Genomic DNA, 16,673 nt, shown 5'->3' on the forward strand with positions numbered 1-16,673 from the left:
CCCTGCTCAGCCACTCATCAGCTTGGAAGTCCGAAAACCTCTCTGGGCCTCAGTTTCCCCTTACAGACGTTCCCCACGTCTGTAAAGTGGGGCTTAGCAGAGAACCCACTGTCAGGGGCACGGTGAGACCGCAGTGAGAACCTGCCTGGAGACGTGCCTCTGCCCTTGGCTGCCTCAGTTTCCCTCCTCTGTTCCTGTCTCTGAGGAGCCGCAGCCTCTCCCGGCCTCCCCGCCCCTTAATGGTGAGAGCGACTTCCCGGGTGTCTCGCAGCTGCCTCCCGCGCCCACGGTTTCTCGAAAGCTTTTAAAAATGAGGCTCTCTCCAGGGCGGCGGGGGTGGTCGGGAGGGGCGGGCCCGCCACCCGCCCGCCAGCCAGAGCATCCCAGGTGGGCGGCGGCGGCCGCTTCCGGTCTTTTCGGAAGATCTGCGGCTGATTATTAAGGAAATCAGGCCCCAGCAGCGCGCCTGGTGGCGGTGGCGCGGGAGCGGGGAGGCGCGCAAGGCTCGTCTGCGGGCGGCTCGGCTCAGACCGGCTCAGCCGCCCGGGGGAGGTGGGGGTGGGCATGCAGCCCCCTCGGCGCTCCCGGCACCAGCCTGGCCTATCCGAGCGGGGGAGCCAGGGGAACGCATTTCCCGGGCAGGGCTGATGGGCTGAGCTGCCGCTGGAGGGTCTGGGGTCGCGCTCCGAAGCCTGAATGCGCAAGGGCTTTGAAGCGCCAAGATTCATTTCTGCGGAGACCTGGGGACTTGGGACCTGCGGTGCTGGCTATTTGCAGATTACTGTGGGGCTCATGCCCCCGCCCTGGGAACAGAATTGGGCGTAAGGACAAGTCCCATTTATCGCGCCCTTACGCTGCACCCAGCAGTGTGTTAAGGGCACGGTGGCTGGTGATCTATTTAAAATTTTCCATCGATGTGGGCATTATCACTCCCATTTTGTAGAAAAGAAAATAGAGGCTCAGGCGAAGCTCACAGGGCAAACACTTGCGAGATCTGAACGGGAGACTGTCTAAGGCCTATGGCCAGTTCTTACCCCTCTAGTCTTCCTGTCTCCAACCAGTGGGTGGACTCCTTGAATTTCCAGTGGCCCTATCCAAACCTGAACCTTCCAGGGCCTCTCTTGGGGGTGGGGGGGTGGGCTGGGTCTCTGCAGATGGGGAGACAGACAACATGGCTTTGTCTGGGGCAGAGCTGAGGGTATGGGGTGGTGGGTAGTGCTGCGAGGCCCTGGGTTTTTGAATATGCCCAATATTCTGACCAGAGGGTTTAAGGTGAGCCAGGAGGGCACCCTCTCCCCACTCCCCACCCCCACCCCCAACGGTCAGGGTGTGCCAAATCCCATCATTCAAAATCCAATTCCTTTATATTTTTCACATTCTGGGAAAGGGAGACAATCTCAGCTTAAAAGCGATAGAGGAAATAAAAATGGAAAAGTCAGATGGATTTGGCCACTCTGTAAAATGACCAGAAAAATGACCTCAGTAGAAAGGCAGGCAGCAACCTTGGAAAATTTTTTGTTGCAAACAAGACCAGCCGTGGGGTCTGTCTGTCATCTTTGCTCTATAACGAGCTCGGGCAGACCAGGAGGAAAGACAGAGAAACCTGTGGGCACGGGGCAAAGGACCGGAGCCGACGATTCACATTAAAAAGGAAATACAAAGGCTTCATCACCGCATGGAAAAAAATTCATTCCCACTCAGAGACATAAAAGGCATGAAAACTTTAATAAACGCAATTCTATTCAAATTAACAAATATTTAAAAACTCGAAGTTATTTAATCTACCGCTGAATAACTATAACTGTCTTTAACTGAGCTCTTGTGAAACGCTTTTAAGAGCGCTCCAAATGTTACCTGTGCTCTTCCTCACAGTGGCTCCAATTCACAGATGAGAAAACTGAGGCCGAGAGAGATCAGTTAGGCAATTTGCCCAAGGTTACCCAGCTGGTGAGTAGTTGAGCACAATCATCCATCAGATTACAAAGCAGGGGTGTTAAACCAGCAGGCCAGTGGTTCTCAAGGTGTGGTCCCAAACCAGCATCATCCACCACCTGGGAACTTGTTAAAAACACAAATTCTTGGGCCCACCTCAGGATTAATGAATCAGAAACTCTGGGGGTGGGGCCCAGCGGCCTGTTTTAACAAGCTCTCCAGGGGATTCTGCTGCTAAAATTGGAGAATGATTGCTCAGGGCTCCAGGTGAGTGTTCAGAAGTGGACCTTGCTTCTGCTGTAGAAGGCAAGTCGTGTTGTTCCAAACTCTTTTGAAATATGAAGGGACAGCGGGTATTCTGAGCCTGAAAAATGGCCAGTAATTGCACTTCGGAGAAGCTATATGGACAAGGTTTTATTCATGAAGCTATTAAGACAGTGGATTTATAAACGCATAAAACTGGAAACAATCTAAGTCTCCAACAATAGGGGATTAGGGAGAAAAACCATGACTCATCTGCTAGACGGACTGTTGTGCAGTCATTGAGAAATGAGTTTGTGAAGAATACATAACATGGTACGGGGAAGGTGAATAGCTCATTGTGGTTTGCCCTGGACTTGCTCAGTTATGGCTCTGAGAGTCCTGCATTCCAGGAAAGCCCTTGGTCCTGACAAATGAGGACAATTGGTCATCCTGATTATAATGGGCATTAGTGCTGCGGGCCAAGTATTTCTGTTCTCCCTTCTCGATAGGCAGGTGGTAGGAGGGTTAACTCTCTGGCACCTTGAAGTTAGGTGGCCATGTGACTTACTTTGGTCAATGAAATGTGAGCAGAAGTGATATCGTGTCCAGACAGTGCTCCTGATGGCTTGTGTCAGGATAGCACCTCCCCCGCCTGGGTCTCTGAGTGACTGTGACAAACAGAAGCCTCTGTCCAACCCCTCACTGAGCATACAGTGTGAGCAAGGTGTGAACTCTTATGTGTGAAGCTGCTGAGATTTGGGGGTTATTTGTTACCACAGCATAACAAGCCTGTGCAGACTGGTACACATGGGGAAATATTGATTCCAGGTTGGTGTTAAGGACTTGCTACAAACTTGTCTATGCAGTAGAAGCATTGCAGAGATGTGGCACACAGAGTGTATAGGTGTGCTGAAGATAATCTGAAATGTTTATGATATCAGGTAGAAGAATTCTTGATCTAAGTTTTTATTTTTTTTCCTTTTGATCATTGCATTTTCCAGTTTTCTGCAATGAACATGTTTTATTCTTTTTTTCCCTTTAAATCTTTATTGGAGTATAATTGCTTTACAATGTTGTGCCAGTTTCCGCTGTACAACAAAGTGAATCAGCTGTATTTATATGTATATCCCCATATCCCCTCCCTCTTGAGCCTCCCTCCCTATTCTTTTTTAATAGGGGACATTATATTCAGAAAATAATTTCCTTGGGTCAAAGCTGGGTCCTTTCCGGGCTCTTGTTTATTAAATGAAAATCTTTTGGAGGAGGCAGGAAGAGAAGGGAGTTAAGCTTTAGTTTCAAGAGATCAAAGGGACTGTAAAGGTCGTGGAGTTAATCCTCCACTTCTGCTGGAAACTCCCTGCAGGTCCCTGGGTCCTCCCTGAGCCTCAACAGCTCAACAGAAACAAGTTGATCAGATGCTATTTCCTGGCCATGTCACCCTGGGCAAGTCACAAACTCACCGAGCCTCCACATCCTCATCTGTTAAATGGGAACAAACCTGTCTACCTTGTGGGCTCCTGGGAGGATAGATGAGGTGAAGGATGCTCAATAAATGTTGGTACCTTCTGCCTCTGTCTTCCTCATGGAGCCTCTGTGGTGGGTGACCCCTTAGCACATGTCCTTTGACCTCTGTGAGCCTCCGTTTCCTCATGGAGAAGGGGAAGGATGATTTTACAGGCCAAGGCATTCCTGGATGGAGCTGGAGGTCTCTGTGTGAAAGCAGAGAGATGAGGAGAAGGAGGGGGCTTGTGGGCCTTGGAGCCCAGCAGCACAATCAAATCTTTCACCCTCCTTTGAGCCTGGTGGCCCCAGACCACGAAGCCAGAAGGACCACATGCAAACAACCTCCAGCCCCGCCTGTCTCCTGCTGTGACCCCTTCCCGTTCCCCATCCTGATGGAGTCTAACTGCTCCCTGGCCACTCTGGTCCCAGCTTCTATTCAGCTCCAAGTGCTGCTGTTCTAGACACAGGCTCCTTCTATGCCCGGGGAACAGTTCACCACTTCCCAACTGCGCCACACTGCTGTGCGGGGGCTCCGTGCGTTTCTCTGCACAGTCCCCGTGATGTGCCCCCAACTGCCTGGCAGATGTCCCTCCTAGCCCCCGAGAGCCCCTCTTCCTTTGGTCCTCCCAGGGGCTGCAGGCTCCCTTCACACACTGCTATTGCAGCCCGCGGTCCTTTGCCCCACGAGGAGGTCATTCCTCCCTCCTCTGTCTACCCTGCCTCCAGCCTCTGACTCTGATTCATTCTCATTTCTCCTGGAGCCCAGTGCCAGCCTGGAACCCAGTACCGGAAGAGCGTGTTCTCCGGAAGCGAGGCCCTGTGGAATCTGGCTTGTCTCCTGGAGGGAAGTTGGTAGATTTTAGGCAGAGGAGGCTGTGCTCACAGCTGTCTGGAAGAAGCCAAATTGGGTAGGAATGACACTGCCAGACAGGGAGAGGGAGGGAGGGCCCTGGCTTGGTGGGGATCTGTCCTCCTTGGTGAATGTGGGACCAGAGAGGGTCAGCCACTTGTCTAAAATCACGCAGCAATTTGGGGCCAGGCCAGGACTTCGACCCAGATCTGTCTTACTCTGAAGCTTCGCTCTTCAGCCATTCTGGGGAGGTCTGGTGGTGGCGGGGCGGGGGGGGGGGGTGGTGTGGCAGGGGAAAGGGGATGCTGGCTGGAGTGGCTAGGTCTCTGCTCACCCTTGAGGATCAGGCTCTCAGGACACTCAGGTGGTCCTTCCATTGCAGAAGGATGGCTCCAGGGTGGCAGAGCCCGGGTGGGAGGAGGCCTGTGTTTGATTCTTTGATGCTCACACTTCGTGGACCCCTGGGGAACGCCTGAGTCATCGCTGAGCTGGCAAACATATTTAGCTCCTTTCATTGTCTCTAATAAATCAATTTCTCCAGGTCTCTCACACCTGCCGCTCGACTCCTGGCTGCCTGCCCCCCATTTCCTGGCCCCGGGCATCCAGGGGCAAGGTGCCAGGGCCAGCTCTGTGCTTCCAGGCCAGAAGCACTCCTACTCCCCGGGCACCGGGCAGGGGACCTCCTTGCCCCCTCCTGCTCCACCCCAGGCCATCCAGTGCCAAGCTTGTTCTCTCTGGTTCTGCGATGGCCTCGTTCAGCAGCCGTGATACTGGATGCCCCACCAGAGCTTCATGACAAGGGGCAAAATAGCCTTGGAGATGTAAGGGACTACAGCCCCCTGCCGGGGGCCCAGCTGCCTTCAACCTTTCATCTTCTTGCTTTGGGGGCTTCTTGTAGGGGCTGAAGGGAGTTCCAGAAATGCATTGCCTTATCAAACATCCTTGTTTTGGCTCCTCCTGGCTAGAAGAGCCAAGCCTCCTCTTATCGTATATTTCATGGGCATCTCTGCCAAGAAGCCTTCCCAGACTTTCGACCCCTGCCCCAACCCGCCATGAATCTTTCCTCCTCCCATGGTCCAGCCTGTTTTGCATCTCCATAAAAGCATGTACAAAGCTTGCCTTGTGATGATGATAATGGTGGCATGTAACCCTGAGTAGGTACTCAACACTGTTCTAAGTATTTTGCAATTATTCTATTACTATCATTTTATAGATGAGAAACCTGAGAATGCTTAGGAAACTTGCTTAAGACACAGAGTAGAGTTGGGCCTTGAACCCAGGCCCTCCGGATGGCCCCATTACTGCCCCCTGTGGCCTATTACAGTACATGGCTTTTGTGGCATCTTCTCAGTTGCCACCCACCCAGCCACACACAACAGTCTCCATTCATCCCCGGGCATGGGTTGCCTTGTACACATGTCTGAGACTCCTTTGCACAGAGAAGTCCCTGCTAAAGGTTTGTGTCCTAGAACTCACCTGTCAGAACTCTTCAGGGAGGGAGATCACATCTAGAGAGGGTAAGCTGCTAGTTCAGGGTCCCACAGCCAGAAAGCCAGAGAGCCAGGGTATCCCGACTCTGCGGCTGAGCAGGGGTGACTGTGCCCAGCATGAGGGGAGAGGGGAGGCCCATGCTTTTCTGTGCCTGTGGGTATCTGGGGCTGCTTGAGCCCGCAGGTCCTGGTCGACCAGGTGCATCCCTCTCCAGGAGGCTCAGGTCAAGGCTCTACTCTGGGCGGAGGCCTCATCCCTGCAAGGGGCAGGCAGTCCCATCTCCAGTCTGGCTGGCGTGGAACCTCTCATCCACGGGTGGTGGGGGCCCCCTGCTGCCCAGAGCAAGGAGTGGCAGAAGGGTGGGAAGGTGGGCAGAGGCCATGGGAGCAAGGGAGTCCTGGGCCACCAAGTCAGAGCTGGACCAGATTGCAATGGATGTGGCCCTGCCCACCTCTCTGGCCACGCCCCCCCCCAGCCGCACCAGCGTTTCCACAGTTCCCTGTACCTTCAGACATTTGCACCCTCCTGATGCTGAGCCCCAGAGGGACTTTTCAGTTGATTTCAGTCTAACCAAGATTGTTGTGCATCCCTGTGTGCTGGGCACCGAGCAGTGACAGTTTGGCCTGTGAGGAACTCGCAGCCAGTGTGTGTGTGGTGGGGGAGGAGCAGACATGAGGGGAGCTCACTGAAATATCAGGTGTGTGTCCTTTCCCCCATTTGGCTGCCAACACTCAAGCACAGCTCCTCTGAGAAGCTCCCCGGCTTGCCCCTCTGCCCAGCCCAGTCCAGCCCTGCACCGGCCTGCATGCTCTGCTCTGTATAACAGCATGGGTTGGCTTGGGCTGTCACTGCTCATATGCACCTGTCTCCCCCACCAGATTGAGCTCCTCTTGAGGGCAAGGGCTTTGCTGTGATCATCTTTGGATCTGGTTCTGTGTGTGGAACTTGGCACAGAGCAGGTGCTCCTTAAGCTGGGGCCGAATGAAAGCACGTCTGGATAAGTTGATTAATTCAACCCCTTAAGGGCTTCAAGGAGTGACTCAATGGTGGAATTTCAGGCAGGGGGCTGGGTTACAGTGTGGGGGTCGCCTCAGTGCCCTACACATTCGAGGGGGCTGCCTAAAGTCCTAGAATTCAAGACCACCAGAATATAAGCCCCAAGTGGACAGGAATTCTGTCTTGTTCCACCAGTGCCTGGAATACTGTAGGTACTTAATAAAAATTGTGGAAAGTACAAATAAATGAAGATTACCAAATTCAAGTCCCTCTGTAATACCCCAAGTGATCATTGGAGCCAATCTGTATTTGCATCCCTCCACAGACAGGGAGCTTATTACCTGTCTCCTGAGCAGCTTTCTTTCTCTCTTTAGACAGCGCTGCCTGTTGGGATGTTCTTTTACTTTTCCCCCTCTTGAGGGACCCCTGTCGCAAATCCAGCCCCTGGAGATATCTGTCCAGCGAGGCAGCCCCAGTGCCCAGAGGATGAGGGTCCAGGGTCCTCTGAATGTCTGCTCTTCCCTGTCAGCCCCTCCTGCCCTCCAGCTGGGAAAGGGATGAAGGTGAAGGGGCAGGGTGGGCTCCAGGATGGCAGATGTGGTCAGAGAGAGGACAGAGCCCCACTCACGGGTTGAATCATGAGCTTTATTCTCTATTCTGAGTGATTCCCAGAACAGCCTCTCATGCCCAGAAGATCCCCCATTCCACCCTCTCAGTGATGGGGGAGGAAGCTGAGGACCAGAGAGGGGAAGAGAGTGGACTAATATCACACAGCCAGTGTACACCAGTGGCAGGAGAGGACCTCAGAGCCCATGACCACTGGCTGTTCTTTCAGCGGTCACATGAGGCAGCATAGGTGGCACCCAGCTCCCAGGCTGACATGGAGTCTGCAGAAGGCCTCAAACCTCTTGTAAGGCTTCTTCCTGCAGAAGGCCAACCAGATCCTCCTCGGTGCAATATCATTACCAGGTGCTTGCACACCTCCAGAGTCAGGGGTCTCACCACCCACAAGGCAGCTAATCTATCCTGACCCCCTGGAGAGTGCGTGCGTGCGTGCGTGCGTGCGTGTGCGTGTGTGTGTGTGTGTGTGTGTGTGTGTGTGTGGAGGGGAGGAGAGGTTGCCTCCCCTCCCCAGGGGAATCCACCTTGCTCCGGCTCACCCACGCAGGCTGGCAGTGGGGCAGAGGTAACCCCATATCCTGCTTTCTTGCCAGGGAACTTCCCTCCAGGGACTCCCCCAGGGCCTGTGCGACGGGGTGAGAAGTGCTACTAAGAAGAAACCGGTTCGTGGGTCCTCCTCCAGGCTGGGGCCTCCCTGGAGACAGAGCTTCCTGCCTGTGGGCTGGGAAGTCAGCTCCACTCTTGATGGTGCTACTCCAGAGGGTCTCAGGATGCTGGGACCCCACTCACCGCCATGGGAGCCCTGGGCAGTGGTCCAGCAGGGAAGCTGTAGCTGAGACTCTGCCACAAGCTTCTGTGTCAGTCACTGGCATGGCCGCTGCCTCCAGGCAGCCCTCTTGGTAACCACAGCTCACAAAGCTCTCTTCTTGGTAGTATCGCCAGTTCCTCTTGAGTACATCTGTCTGGGATGCTCTCTGCCGTTTTCTTAAGGAGTCCCACCTGCCCCTGCTCTAAAATGGACATCCTTGAGGACGGAGTCCACTCTGCTCTCTGCCTCCCAGCAGCCTTCAGCCAGAGCCCCCTCCAGCTCAGTAAATAATGCAGACATCTCCAGCCAGAAGCTCCTTAGGAGACCTGGTACAATCCCGTCCTTCTCTCGAGAAGAAGCATTCTCAGAGGAGAGAGGTGGCCAGCTCACACCCTGCTGGGACCTACAGGGCCATTGCTGGCAGGTTGTGGGGGAGTGCACAGAGCCAGAAGGGCTGAGATATTCCTACTCAAGCACCGCAGTTTTCCAAGAACCAGAGAAAGAGTGTGACTTGGCCAAGGGCACACGGCAAGTTGGAGACGGGGCTGGGACTGAGACGGTGGAGGGTAGGAAGCACACAGGCCTCTCCTGCTTTGAGGGCTGATGGCATTTCAGAGGGCAAGGAGACATGTGAGAGAAGAGGAAACTGAGGCCCAGAGAGAGTGCAGGGTGCCGGGTTCTGGGCTGCTTTCCTTACCCCTTACTGCGGTGGACGTGGGGTGGGGCGGGGCCTTTCCTGGGTGCCCAGGGCCAGTGGCCGCATGGTTGGGCTCTGAGCCCTCAGTGGTTCTCACCTACCATCTTTCTTGAGCCCTTCCTCCCCCCTGCTGCTGTCAGCTTGAAGTGAAGGGGGTTGAGGGAGGATGTCTACGGGCTGGAAAGGGTGCCCAGAGGTGGGAGGTAGGTCTCCAGGTACCACAGGTCACGGGGTTCCCAGGTCACCGGGCACTGCCTCCCAGGAAGCTCACTGCTTGCTGGCAATCTTCTTCTTCCGAGCAGAGACCAGGTCATAGAAGGGGACACGGGTGATGCTGGCTCTGGAGTGACAGTAGGTGAAAAGATGTCACGGCTGGGCGGGCTGACAAAAGGGTCTCATATCCCGGGGAGGGGTCGGCCTGCCCTGCCACAGGGGAAAAGCCAGACGACCCCAATAAGGACCAAGCCAAGGTGTGTCCAGCTTTGCTGGCCTAACCCGGAGTCTCACGGGCAGGGCCGGGGAGGGTGAAGCTGAGGCCCGAGAGCCTTGGGAATTCTTCCCCCAAATGTCTTTAGACCCCTCTCCAGGCTCCCATCAGACTCAGAAGGAGGTGACAAGAGCCCAGGTGGAAGCAGCAGAACTGCCTGCCGGTCCTGGCTCTGCCCCTCACTGGCTGTGTGGCCCTGGGCATGTCCCACCCCTCTCTGGGCCTCAGTCCTCATCTGTAAAATGCAGGTGAGAGTGGCTTTAGCCTGGCAGCCTCCGAGGGCTGCTGCAAGTCCTGCGGGCAAAGACCCGACCTGTCCCTGGGACATGGCCCCTGGCCCACTGGCCGCTTGTGTCTTCCTCTGGTTGGCAGGACCCGCCCTCACCCATGTCTCCCCACTGGCTCAGAATCAAGGTGGTCATCCTGCCCCTCACCTGGCTCCCCTCCACCTGTCCCCTCACTGCCCGTCTTGGGGCCATAGCCCCTGCACTGTGGTCTTTCTCACCTCGTCACACCCCTTCTCTGTTTCCCAGCCTTTGACTCCCCAGCGCCCCCAGGAGAAACACAAGCTCACTGCCATGGCAACCAAGGACTTGCCATCCTCTGCAGCCTCATCTCTGGCTGCGTAGCCCCCACACTGCCCGGTCCCAGCATAGGCAGGCCCCTGCACTGCCCGGCACTGCCTGGCCCCACACTGCCTACCACTGGCCACCCCGGACTCCAGGGAGTTGTCCAGGTGGACCACATGCCTGCCCTGCCCTTTGTTTCGGCCTGCACTGCTCCTTCCGCCTAGAAGGCCCTTCCCTCCACAAGGCCCTTCCCTCCACCTCCATCAGGTCTTTCCAGGGCCACTTTGGATCCTGATGCTAACAGACGCTGGGCAAAAAGCTTTATACGCAACACCTCCTGTGATCCTCCACCTCCCCCATGAAGTCGATGCCTCTCTCCCCTGTATCCTGGGCCTGGCGCTGTGCCGGCCCGGATGGGATGCTCAGGGAATATGCATGGAAGGGATTAGCGTGCCAGCAACAGGCGGAGATTCTAGAGTTAGCCCTCTTTGCAGAAGAAGCAACAGGGCCCTGAGAGAAGCAGGGGCTTGTGGAAAGTGACAGGACTCCCCTCCCCACCGGCCCGGCCACCCATTACCGAATGGCCTCTATCCATTGGTCCCGCTCCTCGGCGCTGGAGGCCGAGATCCGGTAGGACTCGTGCTTGCCCTCCACCACTTTGCCGTCGCCATCTGTCTTGCAGGCCTTTATCTTCTGGCCCCGGCAGCTGGGGTTGTAGAGCTCCAGGCAGAACTGTGGGGCAGTGGCCAGGTGAGGGCAGGGCAGGGGTGGGAGGAAAGGGCGGCTCTACTGGGCTCTCTGGGAGGTTCAAAGGCCTAGACACTTGGGCAAGACCAGCACCTGGAGGAGCAGCAGGACACACCCAACCCCCAGGCCTTCCTGTGAGAGGCAGAGGGGCAGAAGCTGCAGCTCCTCATGTTGAGAACTTACTATGTGCCTGGCTCGACCTAAGTCCACGATTCTTCTTAAAATCCCCAGTTGACAGATGGGAAAACTGAGGCTCAGAAAGGAGCAGAGACTTACTGAATGTCCCTGAGCCAGTAACAGGGGTAGGCTCCGGGTGTCAGCGAGGACAGGCTCTCTTGATGCCATTGACCTGCCCCCAGGATCCACAGCCCCAGAGGGGAAACTAAGGCAACCCTGAGCCACCCGGAAGGTGTGATGGGCATGGCCTCACCTCCCAGAGAGCCCAGCCAAGCCACCCTCTCCTCCCACCCTGTTTCGGAAATTCCCGCAGCCACTCTGGCCTCAGGCCCCCACTCCGACACCTACTGGCTTCTTGGGGTCGTCCACCTTCTGCACTGAGAGGTTCTCGAGGGGTATGATTCCCCGGGGCTCCTTGTCCTGCAGGAGAACAGGAGGGAAGGTCAGGATCGGCAAATGGAGCCTCGAGGCCGAGGGCAGGGAATGCCCTTAGGGGCTCCCCAGACCCAAAGAGGAGTGCGCCCATCTCCCCAGGCTCTGCCCAGTCCTAGAGAAGGCAGGGGAGCAGCACGGGAAGAGCCCTGGCTGGGAGTTAGGAAGCCTGACTTGAAGCCCCCGCTCTGCCTTGCACCTTGGCCCAGCCCCTTCCCTTCGTTGTAGCTCAGTTTTCCCCATCTGTAAAATGGGTATAGAGGAGGACCGAATGATCTCAAGGGGGCCCCAAGCTCTGTCAGTGGACCACTTGAGGGGAGTCCAGAAAGAGTTTGGGGGGAGGGGCAGGGCAGGGTAAGGCTCACAGTGGTGAACTCAAAGTAGTAGAGGCAGCTGTCTGTCAGGATGAACCAGCGCCGCTTCCATGTCTTCACGCGGCCACCTGCGAGAGCCAATGGCAGAGTCAGTCAGTCCTCCTCTGCCCTGGGCCACCAACACTTCCCTCCACAGAAGAGCAGGGCCTCAGATGCTCTCCCCTGGGCCCTCACTCAAGCCCCCCAACCCCTCGCCTGCCACATCTTCCTCCTTATCTTTCCCTTCCCCACTTAAAACCCAAGCAGCTCCATCATCCAGGCTGCCCCTGAGCTGCCTGACCCCAGGTTCCTCCGTGATCAGGCCCCGGGGGCAGGCTGACCATTCCCTGCACTTTCCTGCTGCCCTCACCCCTCCGTTCATCCCTTGGCCCGCTCCCTGCCTGGCACTGTGCTAAGCCTTTCATCTTTCATTTGCCAGGCAATGTTCTAGAGGTTTCAAAAAACTTACACTTATTAATCCCTAAAACCACCTATGAGGAGGGGACCGTTATTAACCCCATTTTACAGATGAGGAAACCAAGGTGTAGAGAGGCTAAGTCATCTGCTCAAGGTCTTGTAGCAGAGCTGAGATTCAAACCCTGGTTTACTAGCCCTAGAGCCCAAGTGCTTGGCCATTTTTCCACACATTTAACCGTCCCAGGGATGATTCTGCCCATTTTGCAGCTGTGGAAACTGAGGCTGAGGATGGGTGGAGGAGCTGAGATCTGTGACTTAGAGCTGCCCTGGGGCTGAGGACAGTCAGTTGGACAAGAAAGGAGGCTGCAGTCTGCAGGGGGATCGACAGGGAGGTGGGTCTGGAAAGACAGAGGGCTTGGATGGGCACCCAGGCCAGCGCTGCTGCTCCAGCACGAGGCGTCTGTTCTCCCCTGCCTGGAAGGCCACTGGGCCTGGCTGGGCTGCCCCTGCTGGGGAAGCGTCCAGGAGTGTGTGTGGGTGGCAGGGGCAGATAGCTGGGCCCTGCAGTTCCCTTGCGGGATCCTGCAGCCTCTGCCGATGTGGCACCCAGCACAGCCGCCCTCTGCGGGCCCGAGGCCCCCCCTGCCCCCAGTCCCATTGAGGGAAGTCTCCCCAAGCCACATCCTGTCACACTCCCTCCCCCGTCTTTCAGGGACACCCAACCCTCTGCCCATCAAAACCTGCCACTGGCTGGCTGTTTGGCCTTGGGCAGATGCCCTAACCTCATTGGGCCTGGGCTTCCTCAGAATCGTTCCAGGAAGAATGACCTGCGGTTGAAGCATTTATCTATGAGTCAGTCAGCTTCCTGTCCCCCCTTCCTGCTCATCATTCCCCTCCCCCAATGTCCCCTCATCCCCAGGACAGACGGACAGAGGGATGGGGCAGGCAGACTGCTGCGCAGGTCAGGAGACCTGGGGCTGTCCGGACTCCACCCCCGAGGCTGCATGTCAAGTGCGTGCGTGTGTCAGCTGTGTTGCGTGCGTGTGCAGGTACGTCGGTGCGTGTGCCCTGGCGTGCATGAGCGTGCATCGCACCTAGCTTGAGCAGCCAGCCCTCGCGGTCAGGGTTGAAGAAGGTGTGGGTGAGGTCGTTGCCGTCGTCCTCAGGGATGGAGAAGGGCTCACTCTTGATGCTGTCGAAGAGGTTCTGTCCCGAGAGAAGGGAGGGAAAGATCCGCTGTGACATTCATCCCAGCCCAGGGCCTGGGTCCAGCCTGTGTGGCCTCGGGCAGGTCACTGGCCCTCTGGGCAAACTCTTTCCCCTCCTGTTAGCTCCTAATTGGTCCCTGGCCGTCTTGGGGACACCCTCCCTGGTTCCCCCCCAGGCCCACTGGTGCTCCCGGTCCCCACCCCCATGTCATGCCTCCACCTGTGCTGTTGTAGAATGCAGCAGGTGGGGTCAGCCCCGCAGAGAGACCACGTCTGGCTGCCTCGCCCATGGCCCCCACGTTGTCAGTGTTTTGCTGTCCGTTTGCTTGCTGAGGTTGACTTCCCCAAACAGATGGGGAGCTCCTCCAGGAAAGGCTTGGGTGTCACAACCCCAGAGCGTCCCCAGGGCCTGGCCTAAAGCAGGTTGGCAACTGTATGCTGACCGAGTGGCTGACGGTTCTCATCCCCCACCCACCGGCTGGAATTCCAGCCCATGGCACGAGAGCACATGGTGGGACCAGAGCAGCGGCTCGGTGTCAGGCCACCTGGGTTAAAAATCCCAGCTTGGTCCCTCCATGGATATGTGACTTTGGGCACATCCCTCAACCTCTCTGAGCTGCTGTATCTTCATCTGAAAAATGGACACTGCTGACCCCCGGGGTTCTAGGGGGGAGTAAGTGGAGGACACTGGGAGCAGCCCCTCCCTGCCCCCAAGTCAAAGGGAAGATGTGGAGGAGGAGAAGCCCCCCCTTCACCTCGACCACCCAGCGCTGCTCTTAAGGGTCAGATGAGTGAGTCAGGGCCCATCACCCCTGTGTCTGAGAGTGCTGGAGACAAGGATGCTTGGCTGGGATGTGGACACGCACACACTTGTTCACCTCTGTGCACACGCGTGCGCGCGCGCGCACACACACACACACACACACACACACACACACACACACACACTCTGGGCCACAGCAGCCAGGGTCGGGGCCTCTTTGGACAACATCCATGGGGGAAGGGGTCTCCTCTTCTCTTAGGTGCAGTAGCTAGACTTCCAGGTGTACCGTGGGTGGGGGGACACAGAGGACCTATCAGGGAGTTGGAGACTGGCTACCCATGTTGTCCGTCAAGGTGGGATGCTTACCTAGGCTCTTAAAGGCCCCTCTCCTAGGCAGAGACCAGAGACCTGTTCTGGGGGGTGGGAATTTCCCAGAAAGCAGGTTTTAGTCCTCCATGGAGGACTTCCTAGCAGTTAGAGCTGCTGAAATATGCAAGAAGAAACCTTGTAGAGTAATGAGTTCCCTGTCACTGAAAGTATGCAAGCCAGGGCTGAGACCTCCTTGAGGGAGAGTTGTGGATGTTGGCAACAGATCACCCCTGTGTGTTTTGAAGCCCCTGCTGTGGGGCACTGTGTTCCATGGACAACCTGCCCAGATTTCCGTGTTTGAAAAAAACATTCTAAATTGTCTAACTCTGCTGATTAAAACCAGACACAATGCTGGGTCTCTGTCGTCGAGATAATGAAATCATTTCCTTCTGTCGCGTTTGTCTGTGCTGCTGTTCAGTTGGTTTCCTTGAACTTTTAAATGAAAATTTTCAGAAGTACTGTTCGATTCCCCAAAGTTTTAGGCATGGTGTGTGCTGGTTTTTAAAGGTCTTGTCTGATCCAGGAGCTTAGGAGTGGAGGTGGGGTAAGAGAGGCGGGGAGGAGGGTGTGGGCCGGTAGCAGGTTTTCCTGGGTTTGATGGAGTGGGCTTAGCTGGCTGTGGTGGGGTGGGTGGGGAAGAGCAGGGACCACTTTCTCTTTTTGGAGCCCCTGCATACCTAGAGCAGCCAGGAAGCCCCCCTTCACCCCTCCAGCTCTGGTCCAGATTGGCCCTGGGATTTCCCAAGTGGCACTGGCTGGTTGAATGAAATCTGTGGTAGCGAAGCCTTGTCAGCAAAGCTGGCGGCAGAGACAAATATTCTGAAGGCCCAAGGAGGCGAGCAGAGGGACAGACACAGCCTCATCTTTCATGACACCCACAGGGACCCCCCGTCAGCTTTCGCGGGCGCCCTGCAGCCTACACATTCTGCCCGCACAAGGAAAACAGCTCAGTTCACCCACATTTCCTGTACCTTGTAAACACCAAGCTCCCCTGCCCCTGCCCCCTGTAAGAGAACACCCCTGCACCCGCCACCACCACCAAACCAGGCTGTATTCTCCAGGCTGGGTAGACGTGATCAGAAAGACAACAGCCACCCTCCAGTGGTTCTGCTGGCCTTGTGTCCATCCCTCCCCACCCCCTCAGTTCCCTTTAGGGGAATCACCCCCTTACTTTCTGTCCAGGTTGCTTGGGGAGTTGACACTCACTGCCCACCGACCAACTACCCAGGCTCCAGGAGACCGTGAATGACTCCCATCTAGCTAATCAGAGCATTTCATCCTACTGGTCACAGTGACTGGTCACAGTGACTGGTCATCTGTGACCCATGCCAGCCAATAAGCCTTAATTCTGGGACTCTAGTATAAACTGTTAAGCAAGATGGATGCCTGGAGCTGCCTGGGCCATCTCTGCCGTGACTTTGGGAAAGCCCCTTTCTCTTTAAGAGAGAAACCAACTTGGGAGAGGAGGTTGCTCAGAGATGGGGAGACCAGATTGAGCCTTGACCTCGCTGAGCACCTGGATCTAGCCGAGCCTGAAGCCGACCATCAATCCCCCATCCTTTCTATGACACGAGTTGAGATTCCTCCAGCCAGGAAGCAACTGGAAGCTGGGAAACACAGCCAAGATTTCCATCCCCAAATCTTGCTTTCTGATCTCTGCAGAGGGAAGGGCTCTGGAGTCAGATAGACATGGGTTTGAATCTGGACTCTTCACAAACTGAGACCCTTGGCCAGCTACCTCTGTTGGAGCTCAGTTTCCTTTGCTGTAAACTGGTGATGGTACCTACTGTCTAAGGTTGTCAGGATGACTTAATGGGCCCGGTACACGGTCAGTTCTGATGGAGATGCTTGGACAAGATCCCAGGAGGTCCGGCCCTGCCCGCAGCAGAAAATGCCCTGAATTGGGAGACTGTTCCCCTGCCCGGACCTCGGTTTCTCCACCTTGTGACACTGCAGAGTGAATGAGCCCTCCTTCTATCCTCTCTCCTTCTTCCCCTCCTCCACCCTGGC

The 16,673-nt window shown here is 56.1% G+C and overlaps 1 protein-coding gene across 2 annotated transcripts in view; it reads right to left on the minus strand.

Moving 5' to 3' along the window:
- Positions 1–7,646: 7,646 nt before the first annotated feature.
- CYTH4 (cytohesin 4) overlaps positions 7,647–16,673 on the minus strand; it is a 29,865-nt gene continuing 20,838 nt past the window's right edge. For both annotated transcript variants that reach the window (XM_057741665.1, XM_057741666.1), the window contains 5 exons: positions 13,418–13,529; positions 11,919–11,995; positions 11,470–11,541; positions 10,775–10,929; positions 7,647–9,481 (listed from right to left, as the gene is read on the minus strand). In XM_057741665.1, the coding sequence (XP_057597648.1) occupies positions 9,409–9,481; positions 10,775–10,929; positions 11,470–11,541; positions 11,919–11,995; positions 13,418–13,529 (489 nt within the window). In that variant the 3' untranslated portion in view covers positions 7,647–9,408. The remainder of the gene's footprint in view (positions 9,482–10,774; positions 10,930–11,469; positions 11,542–11,918; positions 11,996–13,417; positions 13,530–16,673) is intronic.

The sequence above is a fragment of the Hippopotamus amphibius genome, chromosome 7, assembly GCF_030028045.1.
Source record: "Hippopotamus amphibius kiboko isolate mHipAmp2 chromosome 7, mHipAmp2.hap2, whole genome shotgun sequence".
In the NCBI taxonomy this organism is placed as follows: Eukaryota; Metazoa; Chordata; class Mammalia; order Artiodactyla; family Hippopotamidae; genus Hippopotamus; species Hippopotamus amphibius.